We start from the raw sequence: 25,361 nt of genomic DNA on the forward strand, positions 1-25,361 counted from the left end.
TTCAGGCTTATTAGCATATCAGAGGAACATTGCACCTTAAATTAAGGTGCAATTGCAAATAAGCAAATCTATAGGTGTCTTAAAAAGATGACAACTCAACGAAAAAGAATTAGCAATATCCACTTGCATTATGTAGCACTTTGGGTGAATATTTGTGGAGGCAGAACTTTTCTACTAGAGAAATAGGCCTTTGTAACAGACTTAACTGTAAGACAGGACTTTCTAATTTGCAAATACTGATGGAACTGTTCAACAGAAAACAGATGTGAGCTCTAAGAGGCAGGGATGTGCAAAGTTTTACTATGTTATTTAAAAAGGTTTATTCATATTTGGCCACATCAAACCAAAATGGAAAGAAACCTTGGTTACTCTATAAAGGTATAAAGAGCAAGATGGTGAGTTACTGTAGTGAGTGTGTGCTGGGACTGGTCGCAGGTCCAAGGGCACCATAAGAGAGCATTAATAGGAGTTACAACTGGGATTGCTTATTCTACTGTATATTTCAACCCCCATCCTTGTACAAAGAAAGAAGAGCCACTGTGCACGTTGTGTTAGTCGAGTCACATAGTAATATTTGTGTAAGCTTGGAATAAATGGACCGGTTTATTTTGATGCACTTATTATTATTATTATTATTATTATTATTATTATTAATATTATTATTATTATTAACAGTTTCTTATATAACGCAGCATATTCTGTTATGCTTTACAATTAGAGCAACAGTAATAGAACATAACTGGGCAAAAACAGACAGACATAGAGGTAGGAACTAGGCCCTGCTCGCAAGCTTACAATCTACAGGGAAATAGGCATTGATGGCAGGGATTCTAACGGCAGTGTTTGAAAAAGAAAAACAGCCCTGTAATGTATTAATTTTGACGGACATCATAGCTAAAGCCAAAGCAGGAAATAAATAGTTTGCTTCAGAAGCCCAAGTTCCTCCTGATGCAAGCCAATGTGGGAGCATAATTATAGAAGTTTGACTGCATCAGACATCCTAATTAAGTAGATACTTGGGTACATCATCATGTTGGCCTATCAGAAATTAATCTCTAACAATTTCAGTATGAAATAAGTATGAAAAAATAAAGGCTGAAAAATTGCAACTCTATCTGGGCCATTTTTAATGGGGGAGGGAGAGGAGGCATTCATTTGGACAGTTTGGTAGAACACCAAGATCCCAGTAAGGGGTTCCCTTGGAATGGGTCAGAACTTTCATGCAAGTCACCATGGGGGTCATTCCGAGTTGATCGATAGCAGCCGTTGTTCGCTGCGTAGCGATCAATGAAAAAAACGGCTAATCAGCACATGCGTATGCACCACAATGCACACGCGCATCGTATGGGTACGAAGTCCTTTGTGGTTTTGCACTGATTCTAGCGACGATTCCAGTCGCACAGCCGAATGCAAGGAGATTGACAGGAAGTGGGAGTTTCTGGGTGTTAACTGACCGTTTTCTGGGAATGTTTGGAAAAATACAGGCATGGCCTGGCGTTTGCTGGGCGGGTATCTGACGTCATTACCGTGTCACTCGTCGCACCAATCATCGCACAGGATAAGTAACTACAGGGTTGGTCTTGTTTTGCACAAAATGGGTTTGCAGGTGCTCTGCTGCACAGGCGTTCGCACTCCTGCAAAGCGAAAATACACTCCCCCATGGGCGGCGACTAGTGATGAGCACTGGAAATTTTTCGGGTTTTGTGTTTTGGTTTTGGGTTCGGTTCCGCGGCCGTGTTTTGGGTTCGAACGCGTTTTGGCAAAACCTCACCGAATTTTTTTTGTCGGATTCGGGTGTGTTTTGGATTCGGGTGTTTTTTTCAAAAAACCCTAAAAAACAGCTTAAATCATAGAACTTGGGGGTCATTTTGATCCCAAAGTATTATTAACCTCAATAAGCATAATTTCCACTCATTTTCAGTCTATTCTGAACACCTCACACCACACAATATTATTTTTAGTCCTAAAATTTGCACCGAGGTCGCTGGATGACTAAGCTCAGCGACCCAAGTGGCCGACACAAACACCTGGCCCATCTAGGAGTGGCACTGCAGTGTCACGCAGGATGGCCCTTCAAAAAACTACTCCCCAAACAGCACATGACGCAAAGAAGAAAAAAAAGAGGCGCAATGAGGTAGCTGTGTGACTAAGATAAGCGACCCTAGTGGCTGACACAAACACCTGGCCCATCTAGGAGTAGCACTGCAGTGTCACGCAGGATGGCCCTTCCAAAAAACACCCCCCAAACAGCACATGACGCAAAGAAAAAAAGAGGCGCAATGAGGTAGCTGTGTGACTAAGATAAGCGACCCAAGTGGCCGACACAAACACCTGGCCCATCTAGGAGTGGCACTGCAGTGTCACGCAGGATGGCCCTTCCAAAAAACACCCCCCAAACAGCACATGACGCAAAGAAAAAAAGAGGCGCAATGAGGTAGCTGTGTGACTAAGATAAGCGACCCAAGTGGCCGACACAAACACCTGGCCCATCTAGGAGTGGCACTGCAGTGTCACGCAGGATGGCCCTTCCAAAAACTACTCCCCAAACAGCACATGACGCAAAGAAAAATGAAAGAAAAAAGAGGTGCAAGATGGAATTGTCCTTGGGCCCTCCCACCCACCCTTATGTTGTATAAACAGGACATGCACACTTTAACCAACCCATCATTTCAGTGACAGGGTCTGCCACACGACTGTGACTGAAATGACGGGTTGGTTTGGACCCCCACCAAAAAAGAAGCAATTAATCTCTCCTTGCACAAGCTGGCTCTACAGAGGCAAGATGTCCACCTCATCATCATCCTCCGATATATCACCGTGTACATCCCCCTCCTCACAGATTATCAATTCGTCCCCACTGGAATCCACCATCTCAGCTCCCTGTGTACTTTGTGGAGGCAATTGCTGCTGGTCAATGTCTCCACGGAGGAATTGATTATAATTCATTTTAATGAACATCATCTTCTCCACATTTTCTGGATGTAACCTCGTACGCCGATTGCTGACAAGGTGAGCGGCGGCACTAAACACTCTTTCGGAGTACACACTTGTGGGAGGGCAACTTAGGTAGAATAAAGCCAGTTTGTGCAAGGGCCTCCAAATTGCCTCTTTTTCCTGCCAGTATAAGTACGGACTGTCTGACGTGCCTACTTGGATGCGGTCACTCATATAATCCTCCACCATTCTTTCAATGGGGACAGAATCATATGCAGTGACAGTAGACGACATGTCCGTAATCGTTGTCAGGTCCTTCAGTCCGGACCAGATGTCAGCATCAGCAGTCGCTCCAGACTGCCCTGCATCACCGCCAGCGGGTGGGCTCGGAATTCTGAGCCTTTTCCTCGCACCCCCAGTTGCGGGAGAATGTGAAGGAGGAGATGTTGACAGGTCGTGTTCCGCTTGACTTGACAATTTTGTCACCAGCAGTTCTTTGAACCCCAGCAGACTTGTGTCTGCCGGAAAGAGAGATCCAAGGTAGGTTTTAAATCTAGGATCGAGCACGGTGGCCAAAATGTAGTGCTCTGATTTCAACAGATTGACCACCCGTGAATCCTTGTTAAGCGAATTAAGGGCTCCATCCACAAGTCCCACATGCCTAGCGGAATCGCTCTGTGTTAGCTCCTCCTTCAATGTCTCCAGCTTCTTCTGCAAAAGCCTGATGAGGGGAATGACCTGACTCAGGCTGGCAGTGTCTGAACTGACTTCACGTGTGGCAAGTTCAAAAGGTTGCAGAACCTTGCACAACGTTGAAATCATTCTCCACTGCGCTTGAGACAGGTGCATTCCACCTCCTATATCGTGCTCAGTTGTAAAGGCTTGAATGGCCTTTTGCTGCTCCTCCAACCTCTGAAGCATATAGAGGGTTGAATTCCACCTCGTTACCACTTCTTGCTTCAGATGATGGCAGGGCAGGTTCAGGCGTTTTTGGTGGTGCTCCAGTCTTCTGTACGTGGTGCCTGTACGCCGAAAGTGTCCCGCAATTCTTCTGGCCACCGACAGCATCTCTTGCACGCCCCTCTCGTTTTTTAAATAATTCTGCACCACCAAATTCAAGGTATGTGCAAAACATGGGACGTGCTGGAATTTGCCCAGATTTAATGCACACACAATATTGCTGGCGTTGTCCGATGCCACAAATCCACAGGAGAGTCCAATTGGGGTAAGCCATTCTGCGATGATCTTCCTCAGTTGCCGTAAGAGGTTTTTAGCTGTGTGCGTATTCTGGAAAGCGGTGATACAAAGCGTAGCCTGCCTAGGAAAGAGTTGGCGTTTGCGAGATGCTGTTACTGGTGCCGCCGCTGCTGTTCTTGCGGCGGGAGTCCATACATCTACCCAGTGGGCTGTCACAGTCATATAGTCCTGAGCCTGCCCTGCTCCACTTGTCCACATGTCCGTGGTTAAGTGGACATTGGGTACAACTGCATTTTTTAGGACACTGGTGAGTCTTTTTCTGAGGTCTGTGTACATTTTCGGTATCGCCTTCCTAGAGAAATGGAACCTAGATGGTATTTGGTACCGGGGACACAGTACCTCCAACAAGTCTCTAGTTGGCTCTGCAGTAATGATGGATACCGGAACCACGTTTCTCACCGCCCAGGATGCCAAGGCCTCAGTTATCCGCTTTGCAGCAGGATGACTGCTGTGATATTTCATCTTCCTCGCAAAGGACTGTTGGACAGTCAATTGCTTGGTGGAAGTAGTAAAAGTGGTCTTACGAGTACGACTTCCCCTCTGGGATGACCATCGACTCCCAGCAGCAACAACAGCAGCGCCAGCAGCAGTAGGCGTTACACGCAAGGATGCATCGGAGGAATCCCAGGCAGGAGAGGACTCGTCAGAATTGCCAGTGACATGGCCTGCAGGACTATTGGCATTCCTGGGGAAGGAGGAAATTGACACTGAGGGAGTTGGTGGGGTGGTTTGCGTGAGCTTGGTTACAAGAGGAAGGGATTTACTGGTCAGTGGACTGCTTCCGCTGTCGCCCAAAGTTTTTGAACTTGTCACTGACTTATGATGAATGCGCTGCAGGTGACGTATAAGGGAGGATGTTCCGAGGTGGTTAACGTCCTTACCCCTACTTATTACAGCTTGACAAAGGCAACACACGGCTTGACAAATGTTGTCCGCATTTCTGTTGAAATACTTCCACACCGAAGAGCTGATTTTTTTGGTATTTTCACCAGGCATGTCAATGGCCCTATTCCTCCCACGGACAACAGGTGTCTCCCCGGGTGCCTGACTTAAACAAACCACCTCACCATCAGAATCCTCCTGGTCAATTTCCTCCCCAGCGCCAGCAACACCCATATCCTCCTCATCCTGGTGTACTTCAACACTGACATCTTCAATCTGACTATCAGGAACTGGACTGCGGGTGCTCCTTCCAGCACTTGCAGGGGGCGTGCAAATGGTGGAAGGCGCATGCTCTTCACGTCCAGTGTTGGGAAGGTCAGGCATTGCAAACGACACAATTGGACTCTCCTTGTGGATTTGTGATTTCGAAGAACGCACAGTTCTTTGCTGTGCTTTTGCCAGCTTGAGTCTTTTAATTTTTCTAGCGAGAGGCTGAGTGCTTCCATCCTCATGTGAAGCTGAACCACTAGCCATGAACATAGGCCAGGGCCTCAGCCGTTCCTTGCCACTCCGTGTGGTAAATGGCATATTGGCAAGTTTACGCTTCTCCTCCGACAATTTTATTTTAGATTTTTGAGTCCTTTTTTTACTGATATTTGGTGTTTTGGATTTTACATGCTCTGTACTATGACATTGGGCATCGGCCTTGGCAGACGACGTTGCTGGCATTTCATCGTCTCGGCCATGACTAGTGGCAGCAGCTTCAGCACGAGGTGGAAGTCGATCTTGATCTTTCCCTATTTTTGGAACCTCAACATTTTTGTTCTCCATATTTTAATAGGCACAACTAAAAGGCACCTCAGGTAAACAATGGAGATGGATGGATACTAGTATACTTATGGATGGACGAGCGACTGCCGACACTGAGGTAGCTACAGCCGTGGACTACCGTACTGCGTCTGCTGCTAATATAGACTGGATGATAATGATATAAAAAATATATATATATCACTACTGCAGCCGGACAGGTATATATTATATAATGACGGACCTGCTGGACACTGTCAGCACTGCAGACTCCTAAAGTAAGCTACTAGTATCAAGAAGATAGAAAAAAAAAAACACCACAGGTAGGTGGTATACAATTATGGATGGACGAGCGACTGCCGACACAGAGGTAGCTACAGCCGTGGACTACCGTACTGCGTCTGCTGCTAATATAGACTGGATGATAATGATATAAAAAAAATATATATATCACTACTGCAGCCGGACAGGTATATATTATATAATGACGGACCTGCTGGACACTGTCAGCACTGCAGACTCCTAAAGTAAGCTACTAGTATCAAGAAGATAGAAAAAAAAAACACCACAGGTAGGTGGTATACAATTATGGATGGACGAGCGACTGCCGACAGAGAGGTAGCTACAGCCGTGGACTACCGTACTGCGTCTGCTGCTAATATAGACTGGATGATAATGATATAAAAAATATATATATATCACTACTGCAGCCGGACAGGTATATATTATATAATGACGGACCTGCTGGACACTGTCAGCACTGCAGACTCCTAAAGTAAGCTACTAGTATCAAGAAGATAGAAAAAAAAAAAAACACCACAGGTAGGTGGTATACAATTATGGATGGACGAGCGACTGCCGACACAGAGGTAGCTACAGCCGTGGACTACCGTACTGCGTCTGCTGCAAAAAAAATAGACTGGATTATAATGATATAAAAAATATATATATATCACTACTGCAGCCGGACAGGTATATATTATATAATGACGGACCTGCTGGACACTGTCAGCACTGCAGACTCCTAAAGTAAGCTACTAGTATCAAGAAGATAGAAAAAAAAAAACACAACAGGTAGGTGGTATACAATTATGGATGGACGAGCGACTGCCGACAGAGAGGTAGCTACAGCCGTGGACTACCGTACTGCGTCTGCTGCTAATATAGACTGGATGATAATTATATAAAAAATATATATATATCACTACTGCAGCCGGACAGGTATATATTATATAATGACGGACCTGCTGGACACTGTCAGCACTGCAGACTCCTAAAGTAAGCTACTAGTATCAAGAAGATAGAAAAAAAAACCACCACAGGTAGGTGGTATACAATTATGGATGGACGAGCGACTGCCGACACAGAGGTAGCTACAGCCGTGGACTACCGTACTGCGTCTGCTGCTAATATAGACTGGATGATAATGATATAAAAAAAATATATATATCACTACTGCAGCCGGACAGGTATATATTATATAATGACGGACCTGCTGGACACTGTCAGCACTGCAGACTCCTAAAGTTAACTACTAGTATGAAGAAGATAGAAAAAAAAAAAAACCACCACAGGTAGGTGGTATACAATTATGGACGAGCGACTGCCGACACAGTGGTAGCTACAGCCGTGGACTACCTTACTGCGTCTGCTGCTAGTATAGACTGGATGATAATGATATAAAAAATATATATATATCACTACTGCAGGACAGGTATATATTATATAATGACGGACCTGCTGGACACTGTCAGCAGAATGCGTTTATAGAATAAAAACACCACACGACGAGTGTTTAACTTTTTCAGGCAGACAATCACAATATACTGTTGGTCATTGGTCACTGGTCAGTCACACTGGCAGTGGCACTCTGGCAGCAAAAGTGTGCACTGTTAAATATATGTACTGCTGCTATAACTGCTCCCCAGTCTCCCCCACAATTAAGCTGTGTGAGCAGTGAGCACTCAGCACAGTCAGATATACATAGATGATGCAGCACACTGAGGCTGAGCACAGATATGGTATACTGTGTCACTGTGTATCGTTTTTTTTCAGGCAGAGAACGGATTATATTAAATAATAATAAAACTGCACTGGTGGTCACTGGTCAGTCACTAGTAAACTCTGCACTCTCTGAGTACTCCTAAGCTCCAGTAAATCAAGTGTCTCACTCTCACTATCTATTTCTATTCTAAACGGAGAGGACGCCAGCCACGTCCTCTCCCTATCAATCTCAATGCACGTGTGAAAATGGCGGCGACGCGCGGCTCCTTATATAGAATCCGAGTCTCGCGATAGAATCCGAGCCTCGCGAGAATCCGACAGCGGGATGATGACGTTCGGGCGCGCTCGGGTTAACCGAGCAAGGCGGGAAGATCCGAGTCTGCCTCGGACCCGTGTAAAAAGCGTGAAGTTCGGGGGGGTTCGGTTTCCGAGAAACCGAACCCGCTCATCACTAGCGGCGACTATGCGTTTGCTAAAAACTGCTAGCGAGCGATCAACTCGGAATGACCCCCCCATGTGCGGATAAATAATTTTAGATATCTAGGACAAATAACAGAGATGGGTTCTGCATTTACTAATATTCAGTAGTATAAAAGATTGATGTTGTTCTTTTGCTGTCCATAGCCGGATAGAAGTATAAAACTATCTACACATTTAATAATCATATGGTATGATAGCGCCCACAAAGTGACGGGTGTTTGACTTACGTCATGATAATGGTAATTTTGGCATGTGCAGCAGCAGCAGAATCAAAGGAACCTCTCTGATAAATCTTGTTGAACAAATCTGTTAATTTAGGAAAGTCCATAGTGTTTTTATAAAAGAAAAAAGGGGTTGGCACGGCAGGCCTTCTGGGCCCAGGCTGGGGGCTACTTTCACACTGGATAGCAATTGTCTCTTCTATTGGAATTGAAAGTATATACAGTCTCCATGACAAGCTTAAGGAAGTTGCGTGAGTGCAATTAATCAATATATTTATGTGAGTGCAATATTTATCATTAAATAGTAATCCATCTTGCCTGATGGTATTATCCAAGATTTCTCCTGCATTTTCCTTTACATATGACTTGCAAATTTTGGAGTATCTTTTGTATAAGAGAAACAATCAGTGTTATATGACAGGCCCACCTTCATATATTCCACAACTAGCAAGAGTATATAAACTCCTTTGAGGTGTGGATTTTCTTTTACTTCTTAACAAATTTGCGTTGAGTACTTTTACTTATTTCAGTTAGTAAGAGTATAAACACTGTATATACTACCTAGCAGGGGTGGACTGGTCAACAGGGGAAACCCCCTTGGGGGCCCTACCTCTTCCTCTAGGGATCAGGTTCCAGACTGCACACTTGAATTATACATTATACATATGTGTTACCTTATACTGCACAGGACTATGGTGTAGTTTCCACAGTGCTTTGCTGTTATTAATCTGATACATTATCAAACATGCAGTATTAAATATAAATATATTTAGCAAGGGGCCCAGACCATGCACTTAGGGTGGCCAATCCTGGGCCATTTTTTCAATCCCGGGTATCAGGATTAAAAAATGGTCAATCCTGGGATTGGTTTGTTTCCTGTGTCAACACCCCCTGCACACCGCACACATAATTTACCACCATGGTACCTGGGAGGGCGGGTGGGTAACTTCTTCCAGTTCGGACTGTGCGGTGGGTGGTGGGTGGCGGGCTGCGCAATGTGACCTAAGACCTCACGTCACGCTGTGAAGGGAGAGCCGGGCAGCGTCTGAGCCTCCTGAGGATGCTCAACGTTGCCTGGTGTTAAAAAAAACAAAAGACCGCCTGATCCCGAAATCCCTGGGATTGAAGCTTCCAATACCAGGATTGAATCCAGTATGATTTTTGGCCTAAATCCCGGAATCCCGCCGATCCCTATCCCAGGATTGGTCACCCTACAAGCACTCTCTAAGGGATAGCCATGCCTCTGTGGTGGATGACCACACCACCTCTGGAGTCTAGCCACACCCCTAAACATGGGCTCCTGCTACTATATTCCCCGATGGGCCCTTCAGTCGGTCACTGCTGCCTAGTGAATCTTCCTTAGTTTACTTTGGGACAACTGAAAAATTTAGAATATCACTTTTTCACCTATAATTCACATTGGGTGGACTTAAATTGTTTTAAAAGGACTCCATTATTTTATATTATCATATGTTTTTATTTTGTATATATGGAACATAGTTCTGTGGTCAGAGAGGAAGAAAACACTGAAATACAAAGCCAAAATATAATTACCTTTTTATTCTTGTCCATCACTAGGGGGAGATGTATCAAACCTCGGAGAGAGATAAAGTGAAGAGAGATAAAGTACTACCCAATCAGCGACTAGCTGTAATTTTTTTAAAACAGCCTGTAAAATGGCATTGCTCCTGGGGGATCAATTAGCTGCTGTAAATTACAGTATCTGATTGAATTGAATGCCCCCCTAAATCTGTAAAACGAAATATGATAAGATAAGCTGAAGGCTGCATAAGCCTGAGGCAATATAAGCGATCAACTTTTTGTGATTGGTTGTTAAATGACTAAGCAGTTGCTAGGCAGATCAGTTTCCCATTTGGGTTTTTTCCTATTGGATTAGAGGGTTGTGCATCAAGATGGAGAGGAGGGTCTCAGTTTAGTATATAAGGGGTGGCCATCTTGCCAGACTTCCTCTGCCTTTCAGTTTTGGCCCAGGAAGGATAAGTATAATTTACTGCTTGTTTTTCCTTGCTGTTAAACTGTTTTGATTTGCATTTGCCTTCACTGGGCATTAGTATTACAGGTTTGCCCCCTTTTGCTGTGCGGTGTAATTGTGTGTGCAGTCTTGCTCCCCCTCCTACCATGCCTCGTCCTCGACGCTCAGCACCCCCCCCCAGGCGCCTCGTGGAGACGGGGAGTTCCCTCCGCTCCCGCTCCCCGAGCGTCGCGCCTCAGAGTGGCTTTTCACCCGCTGCGGACAGGCGGCGGGGGCGGGCAGTTATAGCCCGCTCCCCTGCCGCACGGAGACGGGCGGCCAGCGGCCGCTCGTCACGTGGTTCCGGGGCGCGCGGCTCGGCTGAGCCGCGCACCTCGGTGCTCGCAGCGGGACGGGCCTCTTCTCGCCCTCCTGCTTCGGGCGCCTCCGGGTCCCCTCCGCCTCCTGCCAGCAGCCGTGGGACACACAGCGCAGGCGCGCGATGCCCGGCCGGGCCGCGCGCCCCGGCGCCTCCAGCGCGTCCGTTCCCTCACCCTCTCTCCTGCACTGGGGACGGCTCTCTTCCCCCATCCCCGCTTGTGGCTCTCGGCGGCGTCCTGGTGGCACAGGACGACCGCGACGGAGCTGCGGGGGGTGAGGGGGGGGGGATTGTTCAGGGGCACATGAGCCCAGGGCAGCGGGTAACGACTCCCGCTGTCCCTGGGACAATTCAGGACGGCACGCTTCCCTCCGCCACCTGGGGGTCTAGCGCGCCCCAGGTGAGTGAGGGTGACATGGGGCCCCTTGGTACTGGTGTGGCTGGGGCGGGGGACGTGGCAGCGGCTGCCGCCACGCCCGCCCCGGCGTCAACTGCATGGCAGGTTTTCCCCCCGGCCTCAGGGGTTTATTCGGGCGCCCCCTGGGCGTCAGCTTCCCCGCCGCCATGGGCGGCGCCATTGCGCGCAGGATGTCAGACTCCCTCCCACGCCCCCTACGGCCCTTTGCAATACGGGTCCGCGCAGGCGTCCGTCTCAGCGGCTTATTTTACTCACGGCGGGGCGCTTGCGGTAACGGCGCAGCAAGGCTTCGCGGGGAGCCAGTCCTTCCCCGGGGGGTTTGCGTGGCCTCCGGCTCCAACATTCCCCTTAGCCGCCAGTATGCCTTCCGTGGGTTTCATGACGGCGTCCGGCACGCAGTTTTCCCCGCGTGGGGCCAGCGCGGGCGCCGGCGTGCAGTCCACGTGGTCGGTCGGTGGACCCCGAGTCGCGGTGCCCTTTCCGGCCTTTGCGGGCCTGCAAACAGGGCAGGCACCGGACGGTGGGTATCAAGGGGCACAAGGTTGGCCCCCTCTCCCGGCGCCCCCTCAGTTCCTTCCGGCATCATACGGATGGACGGGAGCAGGCGTCTGCCCGCCGCAAGCGGCTTGGCGGCCGTCTTACCCCGCGAGTTTGGGTGCAGCAAGTGGGTCGGCCTTTACACAGTCGATCGGGTACACCTCGGCGGGGGCCCCCTCCCTGCAGCTGCCGGGCGGCCATCCGCCGCGGAGCGGAGGGGTGGTCCCTCCGCCTCCGCAATTGCGGACAAGTGTTAATGATGTGCCGGTTCCCCCTGTGCCTGTTGTCCCCTCTTTTTCTCCCTCACAGGTCCCGCCTAGTTCGGGGGCTACACCCGGCAGGAGACGAAGATCAAGGACAAGCGGGACGGCGAACGTGGAGGGACGGCCAACAGCGGAGGCGGGAACAGCGGACGAAGAGGTTCCGGGTCCTTCGAACTCCGGTGAGATAAATATTCCTTTACACGTTTCAACATGTAGCTCTTCGTCTTCCAGCAGCGTATCATCCGGCTCTCCGCGGCGCCCGCGCAAATTAGCTAGGCTCATCGCGCGGCGAATGGCTAAGGAGGCGCATAAGGCGGCCGCTCCGGCGCAGGTGGTCCCTGCGGACCCTCCCCGTTTCGGCGAGATGGTGCATTGCGCCAACACGGCAGTTACAAGGGGAGTTCGCAAGCGCATGCGGGAAAAGATCCGCAAGGGGAAGTATGTGGACGTATTCACCCTTACGGAGGAAATGCGGCAGGGTTTTGAGGCAGCCAAGAAACCGGGCGGCATGGGGGAGAATGCGTTCCGCAATTTCCACCAGTGGCTGCGTGGGTTTTTGGTGTTCATGGTTTGCTACACGGAATCCCGTCCCTTGGAGTATGCCAATTTAGTGAAATATTTGTTTTTAGTACACGATATGTACTTAAAATCCAAAGGGTCTGCGTGGCGGGATTACGACGAGAAGTTTCGTCGCAATCAGGATGGCAACCCCATCCTGCCCGCAGGTTTTAAGGACGTTGAGGTGTGGTTGGAGGTCACGCAGCAGGTCAAACCCACCCCAGACGTCACGGCCAAGAAGCCCGGGGCGTCCGGGGTGGCGGCTTCCCGATTGACAGGGAAAGGGAAGTGTTTCGCTTACAACGACGGTAAATGCGTCAAAGGAACGAGCTGTCGTTTTCGCCACTCATGCAGGTTGTGCGGATCCAATCACCCGGCCAAAGAATGCACCGCGCCGACAAGCAGTAAGCCTGCCAATTCCGCCGAGGCCGGTGGAATTGGCAAGTAAGGCCTTCTCCCCGATTATAGTTTCTGAGTTGCTGCGCTGGCTTGCGTTATATCCCGATCGGACGGCCGCATCGTTTCTCTCGGAGGGTTTTCAGCGGGGTTTTCGCTTGCCAATTCCGGATTCGGTGTATGTGGTTGCACGCCAGAATTTGAGATCGGCTCGTGAATTCCCGCAGGAGATCCGGCGGAAGGTTGACGGGGAGATTGAGCGAGGGCGCATGGCTGGGCCCTACGCCCTTTCCCCGTTGCCCTCCTTGTGCATTTCCCCAATAGGGGTGGTGCCCAAGAAGGCCATAGGCAAGTTTCGTTTGATACAGCACTTGTCTCACCCGCCGGGGGTGTCAGTCAACGACGCTATCCCGGAAGCTCAATGCAGAGTTCGATATCAATCGTTTGACGAGGCGCTGCGCTTAGTGCGGGATGAGGGTCCAGGGAGTCTGTTGGCAAAATTGGACGTGGAGTCAGCCTTTCGCCTACTCCCGCTGCACCCAGATTCCTTGCGGTTTCTGGGTTTCAAAATAGGGGGCGAATTCTACGTCGATCGGTGTCTCCCCATGGGCTGTTCTGTATCCTGCGCCTACTTTGAGTGTTTTAGCACATTTTTGCACTGGTGCGTCCAGACCGCCTCCGGGCAACCGGGGGTGGCTCACTACCTGGATGATTTTCTTTTTGTAGGGCCCGGGGACAGTTCGGTCTGTGGGGACATTCTCTCGGTGGCCGGGTCGTTATTCGGCGCTTTAGGGGTACCGGTTGCGCAGGATAAGTGCGAGGGTCCTTGCACTTGTCTTAGCTATTTAGGTATCGAGATCGACACGGTGGGAGGGTGCTGTCGCTTGCCCTAGGATAAGGTGCAGAAGCTATTGGGTTTGATTACAGACTGTTTAGGAAAACGCAGGGTTCGGCTTAAGCAGGTGCAGTCCTTGCTTGGCTCTCTCAATTTTGCGTGTCGGATTATCCCCATGGGTAGGATTTTCTGTCGCAAACTTGAGCGGGCCACAGCGGGGACGGTTCGACAGAATCACTCCGTTTACCTGTCCCGCGAGATCAAGGATGATTTGCGGGTTTGGGTCTCGTTCCTGGTGTCCTTCAACAGGGAAGTGTTGTGGCCCGCTCCTTGTTGTTCCAGTGAGCAGCTGCAGTTGTTCACGGATGCTTCAGGCAGTCGGGGTTTCGGAGCGTTCTTTGCTGGCGCGTGGTGCGCGGCGGCATGGCCGGCATCTTGGGTAACGCGTGGGTTTACCAAGAACCTGCTGCTGCTGGAATTGTTCCCAATCTTAGTGGCGCTGGAGTTATGGGCCGGACGGTTCGCAAATAGGGACATTTTGTTTCTTTGCGACAACCTAGGGGTAGTGCATGCGGTAAATAATCAGCGTTCATCATCGCCGCAGGCCCTGCGATTACTAAGGCATTTAGTGCTAGTTTGTTTACAGTGTAATATTAATTTTAGGGCTCGCCACGTTCCCGGAGTTGACAATGGAATTGCGGATGCATTGTCCCGGTTCCAGTTTGACAAATTCAGGACGTTGGTTCCGGGAGCGGAGGCAGAGGGGTTACAGTGCCCACCTTCTGTCTGGCAGATGGTCGAAGCGGTTTAACGGCGTTGGCCAGGTGTGCACTGGCTCCCTCCACGCTACGTGCGTACGATGCTGCATGGCGGGATTGGTCAGCCTTTCAGAGTAGGTACGGGGTAGCAGGTGAGTCCTCGGCCGATGCCCTGTTGACCTTTGTTTGGGAGCATTACCAAAACGGTAGGTCAAAAGCGGCCATGGCTACTGCCCTTGCGGGCATCGCCTTTCACTCGCGACTCCACGGGACAACGGACCCCACGGGGTCGTTTGTCCTTTCCAGAGCGCTGAAAGGTTGGGCTAGGTTGCACCCGGCGCCCGCGGATTCACGTAGGCCTATAACGTTGCAGCTGCTAGCGGACTTGCTGCATGTGCTACCTCGGATTGCGTCCTCGGAATTCGAGGTGGCTTTGTTTAGTAGCGCGTATGCCCTGGCCTTTTTCGGGGCTTTTCGGGTGAGCGAGCTAGTGGCGAGCAGCAAGGCGTCCCGGGAATCGGGTCTGCTCTATGAGAATGTGCGCTTGCAGGAGGGCCTGTTGCTCTGTAGGATTGTGCGATCCAAGACAGATCAAACAGGTCGGGGTCGCTGGTTGTCCTTGGAGGCTCAGGAGGGTATGGGCGTTTGCCCGCTGCGGCTGACGCAAGAGTATGTGCGTTTAAGACCTCCGGGGGGCAACCAGTTGCTGGTACACGCGCAGTCGGACCCTCTGACGAAGTTTCAGTTTGCATCGGTGTTTAAGAAATGTTTAACGGCGTTGGGCTTGCAGGAGGCGGACTTCGGTACTCATTCCTTTCGGATTGGGGCGGCTACCCATGCGGCGGCCGCTGGTTCATCACCAGCGGCTATTCGGGAGTTGGGTCGCTGGAAGTCGGCCTCCTATAAGTCCTACGTCCGTATAGATAAGTTATAAGTGCGCCTGTTGCGCTAACCCAAAAACATGTTTACTCGTCGGTTTTTGAACGCTTACCGTTCAGGAATCGAGGGTGTGAAGCGAATTTTTAAAATTTTTCCTCCGAGGGGGCCTAATTTCAATTGGCTGTTCTACCAAGGTCCACGGGAGGTTTTTTGAGTTTTCTCCTTCACTTGGGTTTATTTGGTTTACGTTGTGTTTCAGTTACAGATTATGTGCATAATCTGACGTTAGGATATTTTCTTTTACAGCTGTCATCAATTTTGGAGACCACATATGGATGGTTGGTCATTCATACGTTTTTTGGGCAGAGAAACATCCCATGGCGGCTAGGGCGAATGAGATTTTTGGGTCCAGGCAGTTTAGATGGCTAGGTGTTAGGGGCATGTTATGGGGTGATTTGTTGCGCGTCCTGTTTACACGGGAGCGCCGCTGGGGTCGCCCCAGTTGTATTATCATTCATCTGGGTGGTAATGATCTGGGCCGAGTTAAAGGTATAGACTTGATTTTGTCTATAAAGGCGGATGTAGTGGCAATACGTTGTCACTGGCCTGGGGTATGTATTGTCTGGTCGGAAATGGTGCCCCGTTTCCATTGGCGTGGTGCGGTGCGTTTCTCGGCGCTGGAGAAAGCACGCAAAAAGGTGAACTCGACGGTGTCTCTGTTTGTCAAGGCCATAGGCGGAGTGGCAATTAAGCATCCTCTGCTGGTGCTGCGGAACAGACAGTTCTATAGAGACGATGGGGTTCACCTTTCCCCGGAAGGTGTGCAGTTTTTTCTGGAAGATATTTTCGGTCTTTTTCGTTAGAGCTAGTTAGTTTCTGGTTGGTTAAGTTTCTGTTTGCGGATGGCGGTGGCGGTTTGGTAAACCTTGGTGGCGGGAAATCGCTGCCAACCAGCTGTCACACAGGCATAAGTGGTCATTGTGGGGCTCCCTCTTTAAATGGACGGCAGGTGTGTCCTTTTCTTGCGGTTGGACATTTAGACGTTCCCCTGCGGGAACCGAACGTTTGCCAGAGAAAGAGGGGTAAGGCCAGCACAATGCGGGTTATGCGGGAAGGAGGCGGGGTATGTGTACTCCCCTCCTTGGTTTGGTGGTTTCCATCTAGGTGACGGGTGCTGGTGGTTTGGCAGCGGTTTTCTGTTTTTGCCATCCTCCAAACTAGAGTAATTATATATTCAATTTCAATTCTAATTCGGCCTCAATTATTAGTTTAAAGAGTTGGTCAGCGATTAATAAACATCGTCTGACCTTTAACTCCAGCTACTGTGTCCGTGTCTTTATTTCAGTGTGTGGTGTGGTTTTATTTAGTGATAAGCTAGCTTAAATACAAGGTTTATGTAATCACAATAAAGTTATGAGCGGCTTAGATAAGCTGAAGGCTGCATAAGCCTGAGGCAATATAAGCGATCAACTTTTTGTGATTGGTTGTTAAATGACTAAGCAGTTGCTAGGCAGATCAGTTTCCCATTTGGGTTTTTTCCTATTGGATTAGAGGGTTGTGCATCAAGATGGAGAGGAGGGTCTCAGTTTAGTATATAAGGGGTGGCCATCTTGCCAGACTTCCTCTGCCTTTCAGTTTTGCCCGCCCGCCCTCCCAGAATGCGGATAGGTTTTGTTTTGCTGTGGGCTATTGAAAGCCAGATTGGCGGGAAATCGCTGCCAACCAGCTGTCACACAGGCATAAGTGGTCATTGTGGGGCTCCCTCTTTAAATGGACGGCAGGTGTGTCCTTTTCTTGCGGTTGGACATTTAGACGTTCCCCTGCGGGAACCGAACGTTTGCCAGAGAAAGAGGGGTAAGGCCAGCACAATGCGGGTTATGCGGGAAGGAGGCGGGGTATGTGTACTCCCCTCCTTGGTTTGGTGGTTTCCATCTAGGTGACGGGTGCTGGTGGTTTGGCAGCGGTTTTCTGTTTTTGCCATCCTCCAAACTAGAGTAATTATATATTCAATTTCAATTCTAATTCGGCCTCAATTATTAGTTTAAAGAGTTGGTCAGCGATTAATAAACATCGTCTGACCTTTAACTCCAGCTACTGTGTCCGTGTCTTTATTTCAGTGTGTGGTGTGGTTTTATTTAGTGATAAGCTAGCTTAAATACAAGGTTTATGTAATCACAATAAAGTTATGAGCGGCTTATAGAACTCAAAAAAACAACAACACACAAATATAAGTATAAAATGATTTGGTTGAAAATAAAAAGTTTATTTAATAAAAAAATAATAATAAATTAAACCTCCAAAAAATACTATTAGCAGTGAATAAATGACAAGGGGTGATCTGTCCATATGCATCCAGGGGCTCTGACCCAGTGTTAAAAAAAACCCAGTATACTGTGTGTATACATCCAGGGGCTGATGTGTTTGTGTTGTATTTATCAGTATCAGTTCAAGGCTGCTGTCGTCTGGTGTATCTGACAAGGGGTGATCTGTCCATATACATCCAGTGCTCTGCCCCAGTGTTAAAAAATAAAAAAGTATACTGTGTGTAAAGTGTGATACATCCATGGGCTGGTGTGTTATATATCAGTAACATTCAAGGAGTGCTGTTGTCTGGTATATCTGACAAGGGGTGCTCTGTCCACCTAGGAACGATCTGTCCGTCCATCCAGGGGCTCCAACCCAGTGTAAAATTGAAATAACAAAAGCTAAAATGCCTAAAATATTATTATACCACGTGTGTAGCCAGGCGCGTGGTCCTGGTGTGTCAGCGCCCACTGATGACGCTCACACCGCTCGCCACGACCCCATGGCTTCCTAAGCAAACAACACCACCAATAAGAACGGAAGCTTGCAAGGCATAAACTGCATGGCATTACACATTAGAATATATGTCCAGCAAAATCACAACATTACAATAATGTTATATCATACTCATAATCTTATGCATGATCAAAAATTAAAATAAAATTGCAAGCTTCTGTTCTTATTGGGACCGCACGCCGGGCTACACACGTGGTGATGGTATAAAAAGGTATGTACTTAGCACATAGTTTATCCTGATGACGAAGTAAACATCTTCAAAACGTTGATTATACCTGCAAGTGTACTGCATCATTCTTTGCCGAGTGCCGCCGTAACGCTGCTATACTGTATATATATATATATAGACAGCAGAAATGGTGCGGCACTCCAATGATTAACACTCGAGACTTAGGTAGAAATACAACGTTTCAATGCCCGTTTTATTACTGTGGCATTTTCGTCATTGAAACAGGCATTGAAACGTTGTATTTCTACCTAAGTCTCAAGTGTTAATCATTGGAGTGCCGCACCATTTCTGCTGTCTGCGTATCCATCCGTGAGGGCACCCAATGTACTTCTACTCCTAGTGGCTGTGCCAGACCCCTGCCTCTTGTATATATATATATATATATATATATATAGATATACAAATAGAAAATTCAGCACTCACCATAGCAAGCTCACTTGTCCTCACAACATCAATAAATGATGGGGGTTTAGTTAGTGAATTGGCCAATGCACGGAAGCCTACATACCGCTTGCCAAGGTACCCCACCTTCATGCAGGTCCTACACTATCACAAAGCAATCTTTGGTTAACTCTTATTAACCGTGGTCACAGGCCTTTTCATGCACCCCTGTGTAATCTCAATTGTTCTAAACCTGTGTCAGCTGCTCCTTAGTAATTTATCGGCCAGTGTCAGGTGACTAGTATGCCTTTAAAAGCCATAAGATATGTGGCAGGCATACATTTAACCTAGTGGGCATATTTGCAGTTATATTATGTGTGATACAGTTGCCAGGTTTTAATTTTTAAGGCTTTGTGATAGTGTAGGACCTGCATGAAGATGGCGTACCTTGGCGAGCGGTATGCAGGCTTCCGTGCATTGGCCAATTCACTAACTAAACCCCCATTATTTATTGATGTTGTGAGGATAAGTGAGCTTGCTATGATGAGTGCTGAATTTTCTATTTGTATGTATTTGGGTAGGTGGCCATGGGCTGCATGCACCCCACCCTATGAGTGGTGAGTGCAGACACTGCACCCCGCTTCTGGGGTGGCGAGTGCTGTGGTTTTCTATATTTGGTTGTATATATATATATATATATATATATCATGTTTCTTTTAGTATACATAAACATTGGTACTGTAATTGTTAGTCAGTATATCCGTGGCAAATGATAAGGTTTGATTTTTGTATTAGAAAAATATTATGTTTTGTAAATTCTATGCTCATTTTTTTTTTAAATGATAAATTATTTGTTATTTAATTACTTGTTTTGACTGCTACTGTACTGGTTAAGTTCATTGTGAGTCATTTGCATAAACCTGATTGTTGTATAGAGAATAAAATACCCTGTTGTAGAAGTTTAAACTTTTTCCCTCATGAAACCACACTGACGGTGACCTTGTGTTCAGCTGTGACGTTCTTTGATTCAGTTTCACAGATTTCCCTTTCTGGTAAACTGCTTGACATACTTTGATGAAAATTCTTATTGATGTTTGTTTCCTGCACTTTGTTTCAATAGACTAATGTATGCTAGCCTTCGATTGAGCTTTCAGAATGAATGGTTTCACCACTCTTTCAGTGGTGAAACCACTTTCAGATTGCAGCCTGATCCGGCATTATGCCAGGTTGGTGATGTCACCACAGACATGTGCAGAGGCGGAGCTTGGAGATAAAATGGTCTCCAAACACTTTTCTATGCAGTGAACGTGTCCCAGGTTGCATCGACATGGCTGACCTGTTTATACTGCACCACAACCACTGCAAGCTAGCCTCGTTGGATTCCTGGTTAACTGGACCCGAGTTAACCCGTTTTACACCAAGCCACTCCCGGGTTATAATGGCAATAACCCAGGTTTTTAGTGGCAGTGTAAAAGAAGGTGCTACTACTGTTCCTGATGTTTCAATGGGTTTAATGAAACGCATTAGAGAAACTTTCTGTTATATGACATTAGTATTATATTGTGCATTTTAAGGTATCAAAGATTTTAATTTATTCATAACTATACAATTTTATCGATAAAACATTTTGTATATGTTATGTTTATTGCTGTATAATAAATGTAATGTCTTTGAATTTAAACAAGCTATTTTTATTTGCCTGCTAGAGAAAGACGTTTATAGGCGTTATGGTATCCGGACGCTAGATCGACATGGATAAGGTCGCCAGTCAATTGGTCGATCACTAATGGTCAACAGGCATTCGGTCGACATGGACAAAAGGTTGACATGTCAATGGTCGACACAGGAAAAGGTCGACATGACTTTTTAACTTTTTTATTTTTTGCCTTTTCATGCTCTACGATCCACGTGGTCTATGATTGGGAACAGTAACCTGACCGAAGGGACGCGGTGCACTTATTGGGGTTCCGTCATTGGGACGGTGTAAACGACTCACAAAGAAAATCAAAAACCTCATGTTGACCTTTTCCAGTATCAATCTTTTCCATGTTGAAGTTTTTGTCATGTTGACCTTTTTGAGGTGTCAACCTTGTGCCTGTCGCCCTTTTTTAGTCGACCTAGACACTGTCGACCTTCTATTGGTGGACTTAGACAACCATACCCAGGGATATTGAGGAAGGGAGGGAGAGATGGGGAGAGAAGGAGTGAGCGAAGGAATGAGAGAGACTGAGGGAAGCAGAGAGAGACTGGGTAGGGAGGGAAGAAGAGAGGTAGCTTGAGGAGGGGAGGGAGGGAAGGAGTGAGAGAAGGAATGACAAAAAACATGGGGTGGTGGAGGGACAAGGAAATGAGTTGGGGTTGTGGGGAAGGCAGGAAGAAACAAAAAAAGTCTACAGCACCAGACACAATGTGATCCTGCAGATGACAGGTTCAAACTACTAGAAAGTGCATTATGAGAAAGTCCAGAAAAGTAAAAAATATCAGAGCCTGAACACCTCAGAATGCACAAGGAAGAAAGGGGTACTCCAGTTACTTCATTCAGGGACCAAAGCCTATAAAATGTAAAGAGAAGCAAGGAAATAACACATACACACTTAAAGATAACATATTCAGTAAAGAACACAGGGCTAAACAAATTGCTACAATATAATATACAAGTGGAATTGAAACATGTATGTGTAGTGAACGTTTATGAAATGTAATATAGGGTAGGCTTTCACCCTTTCCGGAGAGGCAGTTGTTTATGGTTGACAAAGAGAGGTAGCATGAGGTGTGGAAGAGGGGGTATTTTTGCAGGCCAAGCTTCACAAGAATATCTACACACTATTTAAGGTTCGTACTAACCTCAGTAAATACCTGAATCATAAATTGGTAGCACCATCTGAATTTATACTACTGCTATCTCATAGGTTTGATGACCTCACAGCTAGCTCTCCATCCACTCGTTCTTATAGGAAGATCATTAAAGATACTTCCCTCTATTTTGGAGTGATGGAGCTTGAATAATTTAATGTTTTATGTTGTAAAAGCACATTGAGGAAAAAGTAGCACAATCCCTTTTAAGGCAGGTCAGATAAGAATGACCCTCGCCATGCATTATGACGCTTAATCTGCGACTGAATACCTATTCCGTGTAAAGAAAATAACATAATCGTAAGTGCACAGTACACTATTTGCTATCTACGATGCAGATTTGAGGAGTTAAGGAAAAGTAGCACAACTATGGAAGCATGCCATATGGAAATAGATGTATGAGGACACAACTGTAGCTCTAGTTTCAAAGTTAAATATTTCTTTGTATTGCCACTTCCTTGTAGATCACCAATTTCTTTATTAGCTGCTGCCAGGGAGCAACAAATGTCATCTGTTTTAGAGTCTAAAGCATCTGTTTTGTTAATGCCTTTCTCGGAAATCATTAATACTTTGTTACAATCCACTCTAAAAAGTCCATGTAATATCTGAAAAGAGAGGATGTTTTAGTCATTACTAGAGGAAACATACTCCCCTAGCTTTGGGATAGGAGACAGTGTGACTGTGTTGGACTGGGGTATAAAGGGCCCACCAGGGAATACAGTGGTAGGAGCCCATGCTGAAGGGGTGTTGCCATGTACTTTACATGTAATAAGATACCCTGGTACTGACCGGTAAGTATCTCATTTTCAATGAGAACTACATTAGGTCTAGTAAAGGTGAAATACATGTCATTGCAAAAGAAAAACAAAATCAACTATCTACATTCTTACCACTGGGAGTATTTCATTGTAGGCTAGTGAATGACCGCAGAGCTACAATACTACAGTATTACAATCACTGGCAGAAACTGTGTTTATTATGTAAAAGACTAGATCCAACAAGAGGAGGAGAACACCCACTTTGATAGGAGGGCACATCTTGGTGTAGTTTCTAAAAAGCAAACCAAGCCCCCATGTTAATCTCCGGTCTTGCATTACCAGCTAACTGATCCTTTAATACAGGAACCAATTCAGACTTGATCGTAGATGTGCTAAATTTAGCACATCTACGATCACTTTCAAAGACATGCGGGGGGATGTCCAGCTCAGGGCTAGTCCGCCACGCATGTCTGGCTCTTCCATCCCCGCACAGGTAAAAAAGCATCGCACGGCGGCGATGCTTTTTTACCTGAAGAGTAGCTCCCTACCAGCACAGCTCCTGTGCGCTGGCATGGAGCTACCCATTGCTCTCCGGGTCGCAGCGACTGCGCATGACGTCACGCAGCCGTGCAGCCCACCCTCCGCATGGTCTGGGCACACCAGCGGTGCCCATACCGCACACTTAAAACGGTGGCCCAGCGCCGCCGACCCGCTGTCTCCCACCCACCAAACGCCTCTGCCTGTCAATTAGGCAGAGGTGATCGCTGGACTGAGATGACGATCGCATCTCTGGCATGCGACAGCACACTGTGGCGCCTGCGCAGTTCAGACCTGTCGCCCACTGTGTGAAAACGCACAGCAGCGATCAGGTCTGAATTAGCCCCCATGTACAGTGGCGCAGAGAGATGTGTGTTTGTGTTACAAATTATCTGGGCCTGAGCTGCTGGAGGGGCCTGGGTCTGCTAGCCCCCCCTCCCAATATTCCTGTGTTGTGGTCGGTGGCTGCTCCATCTTCCCAGTGAACTCTTTGGGAAGATGGCACCACAAATAGAAAGCAAAGACTGTGGTACTGTGCCATAGTCTTTGCTTTCTACTGGCCAGCATCATCTTCCCAAATATCACTGGGAAGATGGCATTTGCCGGGGTGGAGGGACCCGCTTCCTGTTCAAATAAGGTAGGAATGTTGTTTTGCCCCCAGTAAATCCAGCACATTCAGTAGCATGATGAGTCTGGCATGTAGGGAAGTCAACTTATTGTACAGTATATGCTTCTGCAGTACTTTCTACTGTGCGACACTTTCAGCCTGGGCGATGTCATACAGCTCGCTTGTACAGTTGGTAGGGACAGACAGAATGGGGGAGTGAAATACAGTAAGTGTTTATTGGAAACACTTCTGAAACAACACACAGATGCAGGATCTTTATTCAGTGAATCAATACAGAGTGACCTGAACTACTGTACATTTAATATGAAATCTGTGTGCTTAAGCATCTGATCTCAGGATGTTGCTCTCCAACGTTCTTGCTTATTTTGGCTAGCAACCAGCATAGTGCAATAAATCATTTGCTCAGCCAGAAATGATGATCTTGTTTTCTTATTTCCGCTTAGGTACAGATGAAGAAAGGGGAACTTCAGCTTGGCATAAACAAATGCATGCAGGGAAAACTAATGGCAGTGAAGGACAATCTTGTTATGATCTGCCTTTTGTCACAAAATACCTAAGAAGGCTTTCGTGGAGTCGATACATTCCATTCTTGCCAACATTTCAGATGGATAGGAATTAAGTACCCTCCTCCAACACATCGTGCTTCATAAACCTCATCCACAGACCTCACGCACGATTTCCCTTTTATCAGAAGCAAAGAATCATCACAAGTATTACTCCCAAACTGAATGATTCCTTGTCCTGTAACTCAGCAACAGGTTCACAGGCTGCATTATCAGCTAGGGAATATTCCCAGCTGTGTAAATCCTTTACATGCAGCATTTAGCATTAATTGAGTTATATGAAAATGATCTGTTTTATGCACCCCACTAATTATGCAAGTGGTATATGATTGTTTTACAGAAGTAAAATAAATATATTCAATTGTTAACATTTGTGCACAATTCATTTTAAAAGTTTGATTATTGAAACTATGTAACCACCATAGCTTGATTGACGTATGTACTTTGGGGCGGATGCAGTTATGACTACAAGTCGCCCATAATTGTTCAATTCAACAAATCTATATTCTTGCCTGTATGAAGAGTTGTACTGAACATATTCCCATACCTCCCAACATGACCCTCTCCAGGAGGGACAGAATGCTCTGGTCCTGGATTTCCCTCCTAATATATGAGTGCCATCACCTGAGCTGAAACACCTTTCTTATCCATTAACTTGTTCAACATAGGTGCTGACAATCATACATTAAGCGAAAAGTCCAGAAGCAGAGCATTGTGTCCCTCCTGGAGAGGGTCATGTTGGGAGGTATGTCTTCCTGTGGTCAGGCCACCCCTATCCACATGCTTGCTTTCATAGCCTTAATCATGATGTAAAAGATCCTCCAATTGTAAAGCATATTAAATAAAGGATCCATTTAAATAGAGGCGTTATTTCATAGTAAGCAACCCATGAACACGGTATCTCTAAACCACAGGTTCTCAAACTCAGTCCTCAGGACCCCACACAGTGCATGTTTTGCAGGTCTCCTCACAGAATCGCAAGTTAAATAATTAACTCCACCTGTGGACCTTT

General features: G+C 47.1%; 1 protein-coding gene across 1 annotated transcript in view; it reads left to right on the top strand.

The window, feature by feature from the left end:
* LOC134934617 (solute carrier family 23 member 1-like) overlaps positions 1–24,651 on the top strand; it is a 319,416-nt gene extending 294,765 nt beyond the window's left edge. The window contains exon 12 of the mRNA XM_063930011.1: positions 24,230–24,651. Coding sequence (XP_063786081.1) covers positions 24,230–24,405 — 176 coding nt within the window. The 3' untranslated portion in view covers positions 24,406–24,651. The remainder of the gene's footprint in view (positions 1–24,229) is intronic.
* The last annotated feature ends 710 nt before the right edge of the window (positions 24,652–25,361 follow it).

Source organism: Pseudophryne corroboree, chromosome 6, assembly GCF_028390025.1.
Source record: "Pseudophryne corroboree isolate aPseCor3 chromosome 6, aPseCor3.hap2, whole genome shotgun sequence".
Classification (NCBI taxonomy): Eukaryota; Metazoa; Chordata; class Amphibia; order Anura; family Myobatrachidae; genus Pseudophryne; species Pseudophryne corroboree.